The sequence below is a fragment of the Neltuma alba genome, unplaced genomic scaffold (genome assembly GCF_004799145.2).
Source record: "Neltuma alba isolate B1F8T4 unplaced genomic scaffold, ASM479914v2 tig00002985_pilon, whole genome shotgun sequence".
Taxonomy (NCBI): Eukaryota; Viridiplantae; Streptophyta; class Magnoliopsida; order Fabales; family Fabaceae; genus Neltuma; species Neltuma alba.
In genome coordinates this window covers 124,520-139,422 of record NW_021633092.1, presented here as the reverse complement: position 1 = coordinate 139,422, position 14,903 = coordinate 124,520, and the positions used below count along the sequence as shown (strand labels likewise).

The following is a 14,903-nucleotide window of genomic DNA, read 5'->3' as shown; positions in this document are numbered from 1 at the left end:
GTAGATTGTGTTTGTTTGATGACATTTGACATTAGATGTTCCATGTTTTTCATAATTATAATTTATGGCATTTATAGATATAGCCGATGATGATATCAGTCTTCAAAATGCCATCTTTCGGGACTGAATGGCTTCTAAGCCTTGCTGTCATTCTGCAATTCTAAGGCTATTCATTTCAAGGACGTTTTATGTGATGTGGTTTTTTTGAGTAGCTTGCAATTTCTACTAGCTTGTTATTTGTTCAGTCAAAAAAATCAATGGTCAATCTTTGGAGTCAACTTAAGCATTATCTGTTACAAATTTTAACTAGGAAGTCTGCTTCTCCTTGATTGCTGATGGTTTGCTGATGTTTGTTCCTGTGTTTTATTACTATTTCTATTTCAATTTCCTTTATAGCTCATTAATCACAAGCTTCTTTCTTCCACTTGCTTATGGTACTTATAAATTTGTCTCATTAGGTGCTTACGCTGCTACCCTTGGGACCAGAGCTTCTCAAAAATGTATTGCTGGAAGCAGTGGATTTCGTTTTGTTGTGTTTGAACTTTCACAATAAAATGCATTTGTAGTGTTGTTCCGTAAGGACTGTTTTACAGAACACAGAGCAACACAACAAATGCATTCTAATGTGAGGTTTCTAGATCCTATGCTGAGCCGTGTGGATGAATTTGTGGCTCCAAAAGTCATGCTTCAAAATAGGACCTTGAACAGCACTATAAATGTGTTATGATATTAAGGCCTCCATGACCCTAAGGCGTTGGGCTGGTTACAAGCGGGTTTTATTTTGGAGGTAATAATGTAACGGAATCTCATCCGTACTTGAGTTTTGGTAAGGAACATTGAATTGGTTTATTTATTTGTTATGTTCTCAACCCTAAGTGAAAGATCCAACTTATACTGACTTATACTTAAAAGTTTAAAATTGATTTTGCTTGCGCCTAACAAGGTGATCTTTTTTAGAATGAAAAATTTATGAAGTTTCACTGTTATGCACCTTTTTTAAATGAATCAATTTTGACCACAAAAAACCTTTCAGTGCTTTATTAAGGCACAATGAATCATCAACTTATTACTTCAAATCCTTTAGAACCTGGCTCCTCTTCTAACGCCAAACAGGTCAGCTTATTTTGGCGTTCTTGCTAATATTAAATACACAGGTTTGAAATATGAATTTCTTATTTTTCATTATGAAGAATAGTAACCGGTTAAATGTAATTTGATTGAATGAAATTGGCCTGATGTGGCTGCGAGTAAAGCATTTTCTCCTCTAATCTCATCTTGCTTTGATATGCTATGCAAGTTTCCATGCGCCATTGTCTCTGTCAACTCTATTTTTCAGAAGCTGTGTCCAAATTTCAATGCCATGTTCTCTCATTTCAATTACTATATTATTCTCATCTTTCTTTACCAGTTTTTACTAAAACCGTTTTTTCCATTATTCTTTGCCCCTTTCTCTTTTCAATTATAGAGATTTGGATGTCATTGTGGCAACCAGTAAGGTAAATTGTTTGTTTGGTTCCATTCTTTTTCAAATGCATATCTAAAGTTAAGGGTAAGAACATGTGATCACTCTTTCATTTCCTTTTGATTCCTTCTCACTTTTAAAATGTCAAGTGCTATTTTGTCTTTATTAGTCACTCCTCTCCTTGCTACTCTCTCTCATCAGATATTGGAAAAGGATGCTTATTGGTGTTCAGCTTGACAATCTGCTAAATCCTTTACCAGCTTCAAAGGTGCAGGGTTAGATGTGTTTGATGAACTTCGTTATCCATTCCTCACCCGTTACCTTTGTTGGTGTTTGATTTTTCTTTTGTTTTATGAAGTGTGCGGTGATGAGGCAATTTATTGGACTAGAGTTTCTGATCTGGGTATTATGCTCAGAACTTGATTAACAAACCCTTGACTGTCTGAGCACACCTTTAAGGAAGTTTTCAATTCCTTTTCTTGAGTTAGTATTTTTTCCCTTTTGAGGTGACCGTTTTGAATGTGTTGTTCAATTAGTTAAGAAAATTGGCTCGTGATGATAGTTTAATTATCTTAGCGGATTTCAGTGAGATTTCTATCAATGATCTTATTGTTACACACACTGAAGCCTATTTTCTTTATGGATATTCTTTAATTTAACGTATTATATTAGATGTTGCTTTGGATGCCCCTTTTCTGTAGTCGTGTTTGGTTTCTTAATCTTTGGGGGCACCGATAAAATGAAACACTTGAACATGTTTCAGGGCAGTGGCCGTGACCATTCAGCTTCGGCCTGAGCCCTTTCCTAACGACTTATCCTTGCACTGAGCACTGTGTATTAGTTAATTTCTTGATTGCGATTACTGTTTAAAGAGTTTGCATCTCTCTGGCTAGTTACTGAATAATTTCAGTGGGAATAAGATTAGATAGGATTTTATTCTGTTCCCAGTTAGTTTGGATTATGTCCTAGCGTGATCCTCCCTTGTTTTTGTAACATCTGGCTATGTGTCGCTGTATTTGGACGAGTGATGGGAAAAAAGATTATGGGCTTTATCAGTAAATTGAAGTTCGTATGCTTTTCTGCACCTAGTGTCGTTTCGATCCCATCTTGAATTTGCAATTCTAATTTCTTATTTATTTGTAGAACTGTTAAAATTCGTTTCTCTTGTAATTTGTATTATTGAGTCCCCCCCCCCCCCCGGGGTATGCAAGTGGAAGGCAGTGACTATGGCAGGGCAGACGAATTTTTGAAGGGTTGCGGGAAGAAAATAATATTGAAGTACTACAGGGTGCATAAGGTGTGGCCATGAAAGTCCTGCTGCACGAGACTCCTTTGGGCAAACAGGTTGTACCCTTTTAGGAGAATATTGAAGGACGATAATTTCATTGGGGTGATTTTTGTCCTTTCGCTCTCTATTGCAGAACATTGTTGGTGATTAATGTGGTCTGGTGTAGATTTGAATATGTTTTGTTAACCTTGTAAGCTTTATCACTTGCATGATTTTCCACTTAGCTGGTATTGTATTTCAAATTTCTTTAATGATAATTTTTTGTAATGATAAATTCTTTATTATTAAAATTATGTTCGAGTGTTTTACCACTAAATTAGATGATTATGTGATTTCAATTGGCGGTAGGATAACGTTAAACATAAAATTGTCGATATGAAAGGAAGGTGCAAAAGAAATCGGATCTTTCAAATTGCTGGTCGAAAAACAACGTGAGCGGGGGGAGACGTGTTAATAACGATTTGACTCGTCAGCTTGTAAAAATTTATGATTATAGTCAAAGTCATTTCTAATTTATATATGCTAATGAACACATTGGGGATCATTGAATTATTTTTAATATCTTTATTAATTATACTAAACTCTGGAACTATTAATTTTTATTTTCTTGCTATCTTTTTTTTTTTCGTGGTTAGCCTCTTATTATCATTATTAAATATGAGAATATATGGTTAAAAAGGTACATAATACTCCTTGAAGCTGAGCAAATGCCTTGTGAAAAATACTTACTAGTTGATCCCTTATAATAACGGGGGAGTAAATAAATAGCCATTTTACAGTTAAATTTATTTTAATTGATTTTTTTTTGTTTTGCCAATTGATTGATGATTATTTTCTTTTTAAATTTTCTTACAAAAGGGAAGGGCGTTAGCCAATAACCATGAGAAGGATTAATCAGTTTCAGACAGCAATTTTCTAAGTGAGGATAGGAAAACAGTTTACAATTGCATGATTTGTATTTCACACCAATTGAAAACCGAAATCACCATATAAGCTGAGAATTAATGCTTCCAACATTATGGAATTTTTACGTTGTCATTGTTATCATTTCCTAAACCAAAAATAGTATTCCATGTCCATGTCTATTTTACCAGGCATATATTGATAATACGCCGAAAGTAAATGGAAGTTAAACATTTTTCTAGAATAAAATAGAAGAAAAATAACCAAACAGTATTTTACCCAGCTCAATTCTATTCCTTACTATGTCATTGTTACAATTAATTTTATCCAAAGTATATTTGAGCATCATTTTCAAGTAAATCTCATCATAACCAATGGCTGAGACTCCCCAATTATTTGTAGTTCAAATACACCGCATGATGACTTGATAAATGAAATCAAAATAACCGGCCAGAATTCGATATACTCGAACCATTTCTACACCCAGTCACGACAAGAAGTAAATACAATAACAATGATGAAAAATTAATACTGGACAATAAAAAAATGAAGAGCCTTACATTGTTTTTCACAAGACTATTTGTTACAGCACGTGATTACGAGGCCTATGATACATTTATGGTGAAAAGTACTCAAAAATCTTCACCATTCTTGCGTAATTCCCAGTTCCAATTGTCATAGAGCTACTAAAACGATAACTGAAACCTCACACGTGATCTGCCAATATGCCACGAGTGCTGAGAATCTCTCAATGTCGTCTTAGCCTAATGCTGTGAATAATTCCATACATCACTCTTGCTCTCCGATCATTCGGGTCACAAGTCCAACAGCAATTGTTCTTCCTGATGCTCTTAGAGACACCCTTCCAAGAGCTTTACAGCTAGAGGATTCTGCCACACATACTGGCTCTTGCAAAATTACCTGAAATAAGAGATAACAAAATTTACTCCATATTTATGTAGTGTTTGGGACTACAGAGGAAGAGGGCTAAATTTATTTTAAGATGATGAAAGATTGTTGAGACTAAGTTCTTTTATTTGTTCACCTCAACTACTGCACTCTGCTTTGCAATGAGACAGCGGGGGGACTTTTTTGTCACCTCCCCAGTCTTGGGATCAAGTATTGACAATATTTTTGAAACTCTCGCAGGCTCCTTGGCGTGGTGTACATGAAACTCTATCTGCACAGGGAAAAAAGGAAAATGAATTTTTCCTTTCTCTCTTCTACTAATAAAACAGGTGAGATTCATAGTTCCTACCTGCGATCCTACCAATATGGGATTTGCACCCTCTAACACAAGCACCTTCAACTCCAAATGACTTGCAACTTTAACAGGAAAATCAGGATGGCATAATACTGCTCCTGGCATCACATGACTTGCGTCTACACCATTCAACGCGACAGCTACATTATCTCCAGCTCTTGCAATAGTGCAAGCATTAGAATCACGCTCCAATGTGCGAACTGTCCCCAAAACAGCTGAAGGCATGACTAAGACCTGCAATTTCATATAGTTTGAAAATAAATAATTTTTTTCCATGCCACAGCAGGAAATTCATTGTGAGCATTTCTCTCTTTTGATCAAAATGCATTAACACTCAAATACAAAGTCTTAAAGACTATTCTTGCAAATATTAGCAACCAATAACAATAGTATATCACCGTACCCTAAGGTTGGGATAACAACAATGAGAAAAGTACGCACACCTATTCAAACCAATATAACAAGATATGAAGAGTGAAATGGTGCATATAGAACATTACTTTTGACAAGGACAAGCAATTCCTGTTTTTGGGGCTAGACGTACAAATTAAAATAGTACTTAGAGTTTGTAGAAAGTAGGGAGGATGATCAACCAAGAAAAACAAAACTAAGTTTCGAAACTAAGAATGACCAGGAAGGCCTGCAAAAAACAAGTTCCAGAAAAATTCAGCATCAAAACACTTTAGTTTGGATAGTAAACATTTGAAATTTAAAGCTGACAATTTATATAGCCTTTACAATAATACTGCTCTATCGTGTACCTTTGATCCAATCTGAAGAGCTCCAGCTTCCAATTTACCACATGCGGAGACCTGACCAAGTGTAGGGGACTTGATAACATCACATATTGGCATTAGCAGCGGCTTTGAGAATTCTCTAATTGGAGGTTGAAGTGAATCAATTGCATCTAACAAATAGGGTCCTTTATACCTGTAAAAAATTTAAGACATCCATGTATAAGAGAAAACAAGAAAAGAAAATGACAGTGGCCAATCAATATATGGTGTTCAAAGACTCACGGTGTGTGCACCAATAACCCTCGACCTCTATTTATTTTTAGACAATGAAAGAATTTATTGACTAGATGAAAGAACAATAGCAAGGTACGGAAACAGAGGACAACAGATGCTCCCCAAACAAAAGAAAACAACCTAAGCTCTAAATCAAAAGTGCTTTCCAAAACCTTCTGCCCTCTATAGAAACACATAAGAAGGACCTAAAGAAATCATCTCCCAGAGGCGTGCTAGATAAAATTGTTGATCTCCATTCCAATCCTTGACTTCTTATTATACTAACATTATGACCATAGAGAGATCGTAACCACAATAAGGAAAAGACTTACCAAGATTTAAAACGAACATCAGAAGGAGATGCCACCAGATTTTGATTTTCTACAACACTCAAGGGAATCCATGACACAGAAGAATTTTTAAAACCACATGTACGGAGAAACACTCCCAATTGCTGTCTAATAAAATCAAACCGATCTTTAGAGTATCCCACAACATCCATCTTATTTATTGCCACAATAACTTGATCAACACCAAAACTTCTAATAAGTTGTGCATGCTCCCTTGTTTGTCCTTTGCCACTATCCATACCTGCTTCATATGCACCAACTGATGCATCAATAACAAGAATTGCAGCATCAGCTTGTGTTGCCCCAGAAATCATGTTTGGAACAAAATCTTTATGGCCCGGGGAGTCGAGCACAACAACATGATATTTGTTGGTGTCAAAATATGCAACAGCTACTGTCATCGTTATTCCCCTTTCCCTTTCTTCAGAACTTTCATCCAGTGCCCAAGCAAAAGCAAAGGATCCCTTACCCTGCTTGAAAAGGAAAAAGAAATGGTGGAGAAAATTAGTACATAATGACAATACATTAAGTTTTAGGAACACTATCTAAAAAAAGATTACCTGTAACTTGGCCTCCTTTTCGTATTTGTGCATTTCTTTTTGTGTAATTCGTCCCAACAAATGTAGTAGTCTGCCTGACAGTGTTGACTTCCCAGAATCAACATGACCAACCTAAAATTAACAAATTAGAAAATTTAGAAAAATTAATTATTGGATATAGTTTTTACTAAACACAAGATAGAAGAAATCATTGACTTACAACTGCAAGATTCAGCTGTGTCAAGGTATCTTCAGCTTGCTGAGGGAGCATCCATTTTTCTGGTTTATAAGGCACTTGTGGATGTGGTCCTTTAGAAATAGTATTATCTGATTTTTTAGTTCTTACATCAACAGCCATGTTGTCAGAACTCCTTTGAGGTCTGACATCTTTGCTAGAAGAAGAATAAATTTCACCATGACTGTCTCTGACTTTCATCAGTGCAGACAAACTATCTGACAATTCTTCACTAGATTGAATATCAATTTTGCCATCATGGGTAGACTTGATTTTACTCATTTTACTTTCACCCATGGCAGAAGATGCTGGTAAGCTGCCTGAAGTTTTATGACTTATTTTTTGATCAAATGCCACATCATTAGAGAGCTTGAAACTATCCCCCTTGCCCTTCTGAACCGAAGATGATGAGCTGGCTGAACTTTCACCATTTGACTGTACTTTCAATTCATTGTTCTGCATTATACTTGATGAAACGTAAGAACTCCTAGTGTCAGCAACCGTGCCTGCAAACATGAAAGAAATAAGATAAACAGATATTGATGCGCAAGGAATTAAGATTTGAAGTAAACATTTAGATGAAACCTACTTTACATTCCCACTCATCATTTTCTCCTTGTTTCTTACATTTTTTTGGGTGAAAGAGCTAAAATTGCAGCTTAAAGAACCAGATGAAAGAATTGGTCTGTAAAAAATATAGGTTCAAGCTGGTCTTTTTTCCTTCTAGAAGAAGGATGTTGAACACTTTTTGATTGCAAGAATTTCAAAAAAGAAAAAAAAAATCTATTACCCTAAAAAGCATCTAATCTTTAAAAGCATCTGATGCAAAATATCATGTTAACTCTAAATATGTGATTCACAAGCAGTCAAAATTACAAATAATATGTCTACCTATTAAATCTTTGTAAGACCCAGTAAGACCAAATTCTAAAACTATCAATCTGTCATACTACCTTCTCATTAAAGGATATAGAACACAAACACCTTTAACATCTTCCTATACAACTTCTAGAAGATGTAGTAGAACCATATTCCAAAAAAAGTACTAGAAATAACAGAGTTTTCAATTTCCATCTTAGTGTTTCTAAACTTTGAAGAGCATTCTAAATAATTTTTATTATTATTTGATATCCGATAGAAAAAAGAATATTGATGTGTAGAAAGGGTAGGAAAGAAAGAGAAAGATATATATTATTAGAAAGTAAGAGAAGAGATATGTTTGCAGAGGATTTGAACCAAAGTGGCCTAAAAAATAAGTAATCTCAGCATATCAGGAAATCATGGAAGGGTACTAAAAATCTTTGATGTTATTATAGAAGAAAATTACACCATTTAAATACAAGCACGTTACAACCATAAGAGTTTACATCATGTCCATGACATAATGCTAATAGTTTTTGTATCAAATTAAGCAAATCAAGACAAGCATTTAAAAAATAAAGACGAATGAGGGTGAAAAAATCCACACTATATTCATTGTAACTTCCATGGTTCCACCTCATCTAACTCCCAGGAAATATCAGAAGATAGTACCAGCAGTTTACAAATTTAAAAGAAGCTGGTAGGATTGCTTTTACTTGCCAGACCTATAAAAAGAAAATTAGCAAGATACATAAGAGAGGAAAAATACTTTCTGCTGTCCAGGGTGTTGACCTCAAGATTCCTTCTGTTTTGGAGAAAGAAACTTAGTATTAGAGTTACTTTAGGGTGGTTATAGGCCTGACCTAGGAAGGGGTTGTGAGGATCACTTTTTGGACTTATAACAGGCGTTGGTTTTTCAAGGGGAGGGAGGACTTGTTTTGTATTCAGAGTGTAGTGAGGAGAGGACTGGCCTCTCGAATGCCACTTGGGGGTGGAGGAAGACTGTCTTTCTTCATCATTTTTCATTTCAATTTCATTGTGCTAGTTCATTTTGTATCTGTTGTGTGAGCTTAGTTCATTTCAGTCTCATTGTGCTAGTTCATTTTCCTTCTGCTCGTCTTGAGGTTTTGTGGAATCAATATCAGTTTCAACTTTCTTTTTCTACTGTCCTACCCTGATTCCCATAAGAAACTACGATGACAGTTTGTCTATTTGCACCATCACAAAAGTTCTCAGCAAGATTGGCTAAGATAAACTGGAGAAATAATAATGTAAGTTTTCATTTTCGAACTATAGTACTGATTCTCATAATAGCTATATATCCAGATCCAATTAGAACATGTTTTCCCTAACTTTAGCATCTACAAGGGGGAAACGGGAGGGAGGGAGGGAGGGAGGGAGCTATATGGTACCTTTCAACCCCATTTTGGAAGACCGCAATCCAGTAGAAACCACATCATCTGGGGATGGAACATCAAACTTGAAAGGAGCTGTGGAAGAGAAGTCAGGTTTCATCCCCAGAAAACTTAATACATAGGTAAAGTAAGGTCAAATTGCACAAGAAAGGAGGTGCAGCCAACAAAACATTAATTGAATTCTGAACTTAGAATACTGGCTATTGTTTCATCAATTTATCATAACAGAGAGCCAATTTGTATCAATCAATGAATTTTAAGACTTTGTTCTAGTTTACAGAAAGTGATACTCAAAGCAAAATAGGAATTATCCTAACTTCACAAATGCACGTCCTAAATCAGACCATGCGCAGACCTATTTTTAGATGGTGATGGCCTTGAGTAATAAAAGACTTGTGAAATTCATAAAATTCTCCTTGGGCATTCCCAAGCTTGTAGTTATTGCCATCTTCTGTCAGAAAACCATCACCCTCCTTAAGAAATAACACACTCTCTTTAGGCATCAGTTGTGGCATTGATGCAAAAAGAGACTTGGCCAATTTGGATGCTCCAGAATTTTTGCATTTGGCGTTAACTGCATCAAAGAGATTGTTCAATATGTTATAGGGATATCTTGGTCATTCTTCAAAACCTAACACTATGTATTGAGCAATATCCAGAAAGCTCGATACAGCCTCTCACTCTCTTGACTCTCCCCCGCCCCCTCCCTCATCCCCCTCTTTCTCTACCTATCTTTCCATTATTCTCTTTTGCCACTATCAAAAAGAAAAGGCATTCAAAGGGGGGTTCTACATCCCATTCTTTGTGAAAATGTTATTGACATTACAAGCAACAATCGACGAATTATAAAATCAAAACAAATCTCCAACAGAAGCAACAAAATGTACGCTAAAGGTAAGCTCAATCTGGAAGGGTTACTTTTTTACCCAAGTGAGACAATATACTTGATGGACTGAATCAGATAGGGAGAACAATTTTCTATCTCTCAGTGTTTTCTACGTTTTGGACTTTTGTAAGTAGAAAAAGGTTAGATGCTGCAGATTTACGCTCTTTTTGCTGTCCTGGACATCAGCATTCCCAATAAAGCAAAAGTTTAGGATGAGATCTTAATCTCCTCAATTCATGGAATAGGATTGTTTGGCTAGCCTCTTCAAGGGTTGTCACCACATGGGTTGGTTAAGACTGGTCCTTAATTTAATTCAATGGTTATGGGAGACATACTGAAGTTCTAAGACAGACAGTATTCCTCATACAGGAAATACAAACAAATCCAAATAATATAAAACTCAATATTATCTCAGTATTGCAACGACGAGACAAATGCTGTTCTCTTATGAAAACTATACAATCGGGTAAGAAACCCCGAAAAAAACCGTCCCAATAAAAGATCCCTAACTGTTACCAAGTCCAAGACCAATCTCTCCTTCCTTGGTAAAAACTGTATCTTCCACATCGAACCTTTAGCTCTTAATGGTTCTGCTAACTTTAATAACCCAAAGGGCTCTATAGCATAAATGAAGGAGAGAACCATAGTCATACCACTTTCCAGAACACAATCAAAGGTGAAAAATTGGATCAGCTTCTACTCTAAACAACTTGATTCTGACAATTCTCACATGCCAATTTTATTATTAAAAAAATACCCAAGTGATTCAGCTACAATATCTTTTGCCCTTATCTCAAGAAGTTTAGAGTTCCATTTCCCTCTATCAAACTGGTGCAATTTCCTAAATCTGATAATATTTAAAAATTGTTTGTATACAGATTCCCAAAAAGCAAAAAAATTTATACATTGAATAAAGTTTTTAGATTTTGAGTTCCTACTTATAAGAAGCAATACCTAATTACAGCAACCAGCTTATGCTTTAAGAGAAAAACAAAATTATCAAGAGAAGGACCTTTTGCTCCCATGTTAGCAAAGCCGGTCAATGCATGCCTTGTTCCCTCCCTCAAAAACCATGCCACAAGACATCATGAAGAAGGGGGAGGGAGAGAGCCTAAGTCACATCTTGTACTACATTATCATTAAACAACCAGAATACCTGTTTTGCTATTGTCAGAAGCTCCCGTGTTAACATAAGGATGACGCACAACACCACAAATATCACATACAATCATGCCCTCTTCGTTGTCGTAAGTGCAAATAGAGCATCTCCAAAGCCCTTTAGTCTCTTGCTTTTTATCAGGTTCAGGTTCTTCTCCTGTTACCCAAAAAAAAAAAATGCTAAGGGTTTTGTGCAAAGAACAAGACTTGGCAACCTTCCTACATTCTTGAGAAACTCCGTGACTGATGCAGAGGACAACATATGGGGCCAAAATGAAAAAATGCATGAAAGAGGGTATGAAATTAATTTTATTATTTTTTTAGAGTAAAAATAAACCAAATTTATAAGAATCAGTCAGAGAAACACCAATATAGATCTTAGTCTTGCAATAGGGAAAAAAATTTAAATTTTAATATGGTTTGAAGAATTGCCTCTCTTGTGTCACTCATTAAAGTTAAACATGCCGACATCCACAACATTCTCGACAAAATATAAGAGGCAAAGGCAAATAATTACGAGCAAATGCATTAAAGATTAACGAAGGTTTAACCAAAGCAAGATATGAAGAAATCATTAATCCAGAAAACCAACATGCAGAAATGTAAACAAGTTAAATATACTAACCATATTCTTCTATTTCAACATCATAGTCATACTCTTCATAGTCATCGTAATCATCATCATAGTCAAGTCCATAATTCACCTTACGAGGCATGGTCCCAAAAAAAAAAAAAACTGCATAAAGAATTCAGATGATTAGAAATCTAGTACATGAATTCTTGAAAATAGACTAATGAAAAAACAAGAATATGATAATATGTGCAAGTACGGTGAAACAAAGCACTCTACCTCAATACTCTTCACACAGATATATCGGTATTAGCAGTTATATCTGCAGACTCCAAACCATATATCAAGAACTCTTTTGGAAATGACCAGCCAGCTGATTCTGCCAGGTAGGCCTAAGATAACACTAACATATCTGAACGTCCACACCAATCAATGCTTACATGCAAAGTGTGGGTTTGCCTTCTTGCGCCGGAATGTATATGTACTATGCAACTCCTTACCCCACAGGAAGAAAACTGCAAACCCATAACTTAAAAAGCATGAAAATAAGTTATCCCCGTTTACCAGAGCAGAACTGAGCAAATTGCATTCGCTTGTACCAACTACAATGATACATTCTTGAATGCATCATCTAACAGGAAAGAACGACTGGGGCAAAAATATCCCCATGCCAATATTTTGCAGGCATGGTTCCGGCAACCAAATTAGGAATGAGAGAAATTAAATCAGATTTTAAAATTAGCGGGTAAATAAACGTGGCCAAGCTTGAGATAATCAGGGATTGTAGAGAAGATCAAGGGCAGGATGCAGAAGAGGAAACTTACCGAGGAAAAGAACAAAGCTCACCCTATACGCAACTTCGTGGATCGAGTGAAGAGCTTTCAGAGGGTTTTCTCAGTCCAGAGGTACAGAGGTGCCGGTATGGCCGTGCCTGGGTGAAAAGTAAGAAGCTTGTATTTCCGCAGAATCAGAGACGATGGAAAGTTGCAGAATTGAACATCTATCTATCTATCTATCTATCTATCTATCTATCTATCATGTGTTATATACTTGTATCTTGTAAGGTTCTTCTAGATTGGTATCTGTTATTTAAATGTAAAATATACTGTCATCTATATTTAATACTAGTCCTTAATATAAAATCTCATTTGACTTTTAGTTTGGTCCTAATTATAAGAGCCCAATCCATTTTGTCTTTCATATTTATGCATTTTTTTTCTAAGATAGTCCTTCTAATAATGATAGTTCTAACCAACACACTTAATTAGCAAGGATATTTTAAGAATGACAACACTTATTTGTTACAAATAACTAACTTAACTTACTTCCTTAATCTCCTCAAATTAGTCAACTGGGTCTTATAATTAGGACCGGAGGTAGTATAAGACTTAGTTAATTAATTTGAATAGACCAAAAAAATTTATTAAGTTAATTATTTATAATAATGATATATTGTCTTCTCTAAAATACCATTACTAATCATGTATTAGATAAAATTATCATTTGATTGAACTTTAACATGTACAACTACTATAAGGATTACTTTAAAAAAGATAAGTAAATACTCCTCCGGTCCTTAATATAAGACTCATTTAACTAATTTGATTAGATTAAAAAGTTAAGCAAGTTAGTTAATTATAAGAAATGTGACACATTTTTCCTAAAACACTATAATCATTTTTTTTTGTACTTCCTTTCCCTCTTTTATTTGATTATGGTTGAGGGGTATTATAAGGGTAATTTAGAGAAAATTGATAAATATGAGAAATGGGTCTTATATTTAGGATCAAAATCAACTCAATAATTGGGTCCTATGTTAAGGACCGAAGGAGTATAAAAAATAAAGTAGATTGTGGTCTTATATTTAATATTAAATTAAAAGTCAAACTATCAATCCCATAACTCCTGTACACATATTTTTATGTGTATTTGTTGATATAATTGTTTGGATTCATCTTCTGTTTTAGATTTAGATTTAGATATGGATTAGTTTTATGTCCAATGCAATTGCAAATTATTTTATTCCCAAAATTTTGAAAAAAAAAATCAGGATCTTTTGCGGATTAGCTTGATCAAAATAGAAAATACAAAATTAACTTTCAATATGAAATATGATAAGAAATAATAAAGAAATCGGGCAAATAAATGAAATAATAAAGAAAATCTTCATGCATATATTTGCTACTTGAGATTATCGTACTTTATGATGATCTCATCCTATTCAAACTTAAATCTTTAATCCTTTTTCTGCGAATTTTTTAAGGAATTTCTTAAAAAAGATATTATTAAATTTTCAATTATTTTGTGTTTTTAAATGAAATTATTGATGGTAGTTATCAAACTAAATATAAATAAATTTCAGTTTTCCTATAAATTTATTTTATGAAAACAAAAACTTAGGTCAAATTAGTTATATCAAGTTTTTTATTTTTTTTATTTTTTTGTGGTTTGAAAGAACTTGATGTAGTGTAACTATTGTCCTTATTAACGTACCTAAAATTTTAAATTATTTTAATTTTTCTTTGCGTGCTAGGACTCCGAGCTGGATTCATGTTGCCTAGTTGCGCCACATGGATATACTGCCTGGGATTAGATTTCCAGTTTCTCTCTTTCAGCAATGGTGGCACGCTATTCGTTTTTTTGGGTTTAAACAGAGACAGTTTTTGCCAATTTACGCATCGTTGCAGTTTAAATTGGTTAAGCAGTGAAAACTCAAATAAGCCGGTTTGAATTTAAATAAATAATTATGAAGTATGTTTATTTTGTTTAGGTAATTTTTTTAAAATCCCGATAAATCGTAATTTCACTCTTATACTGTGCTTTTAAGATAAGCAACAAAAAGTAGTTTATGTATTTAAAAAATCCTTATCAGTTGTTATTAATAGAATTTTCTTCAAACTACCCTCCCACACTCTTCTGAAAATCTCTCCTTAAATGAATATGTTTAATAATATTTAGTAA

The 14,903-nt window shown here is 34.6% G+C and overlaps 1 protein-coding gene, 1 long non-coding RNA gene and 3 other non-coding genes across 12 annotated transcripts; 4 read left to right on the top strand and 1 right to left on the bottom strand.

Annotated features, from left to right (window-relative positions):
- Positions 1 to 80: 80 nt before the first annotated feature.
- Positions 81 to 169, top strand: LOC114739937 (small nucleolar RNA SNORD96 family). The gene has a single exon (XR_003739652.1). It is a non-coding gene; the product is annotated as a small nucleolar RNA SNORD96 family (small nucleolar RNA).
- An 840-nt stretch (positions 170 to 1,009) lies between these two features.
- Positions 1,010 to 2,487, top strand: LOC114739931 (uncharacterized). The gene is made up of 2 exons (XR_003739650.1): positions 1,010 to 1,730; positions 1,821 to 2,487. It is a non-coding gene; the product is annotated as an uncharacterized LOC114739931 (long non-coding RNA).
- Positions 1,818 to 1,916, top strand: LOC114739938 (small nucleolar RNA Z157/R69/R10). Its single transcript, XR_003739653.1, has one exon. It is a non-coding gene; the product is annotated as a small nucleolar RNA Z157/R69/R10 (small nucleolar RNA).
- LOC114739940 (small nucleolar RNA R11/Z151) lies at positions 2,009 to 2,092 on the top strand. The gene has a single exon (XR_003739654.1). It is a non-coding gene; the product is annotated as a small nucleolar RNA R11/Z151 (small nucleolar RNA).
- A 1,838-nt stretch (positions 2,488 to 4,325) lies between the features above and the next one.
- LOC114739928 (HBS1-like protein) lies at positions 4,326 to 12,900 on the bottom strand. Of its 8 annotated transcripts, none has more exons than XM_028928037.1 (13): positions 12,767 to 12,900; positions 12,222 to 12,471; positions 11,997 to 12,107; positions 11,370 to 11,528; positions 9,683 to 9,901; positions 9,325 to 9,402; positions 7,037 to 7,557; positions 6,838 to 6,948; positions 6,260 to 6,747; positions 5,679 to 5,847; positions 4,912 to 5,151; positions 4,699 to 4,833; positions 4,326 to 4,574 (listed from the first exon to the last, which is right to left on the bottom strand). In XM_028928037.1, the coding sequence occupies exons 3-13, from the start codon at positions 12,085 to 12,087 to the stop codon at positions 4,443 to 4,445; spliced, it is 2,343 nt and encodes a 780-aa protein (XP_028783870.1). In that variant the 5' UTR covers positions 12,088 to 12,107; positions 12,222 to 12,471; positions 12,767 to 12,900; the 3' UTR covers positions 4,326 to 4,442. The 8 variants fall into 8 exon arrangements, with proteins under 8 accessions (XP_028783870.1, XP_028783866.1, XP_028783867.1 ...); XM_028928033.1 differs by having other exon boundaries at positions 11,997 to 12,103; XM_028928034.1 differs by having other exon boundaries at positions 12,210 to 12,457.
- Between the last annotated feature and the right edge of the window lie 2,003 nt (positions 12,901 to 14,903).

Bases quoted from the DNA above. Each gene is read 5' to 3' on its own strand.
- LOC114739928 (XM_028928037.1), bottom strand. From the start codon at position 12,087: ATGCCTCGTAAGGTGAATTATGGACTTGACTATGATGATGATTACGAT. The intron at 9,403-9,682 runs GTCTGCGCATGG...TCTCTTCCACAG, and splicing joins CCATCACCATCTAAAAATAG to CTCCTTTCAAGTTTGATGTT. The intron at 4,575-4,698 runs GTGAACAAATAA...CTCTTATTTCAG, and splicing joins AGCAGAGTGCAGTAGTTGAG to GTAATTTTGCAAGAGCCAGT.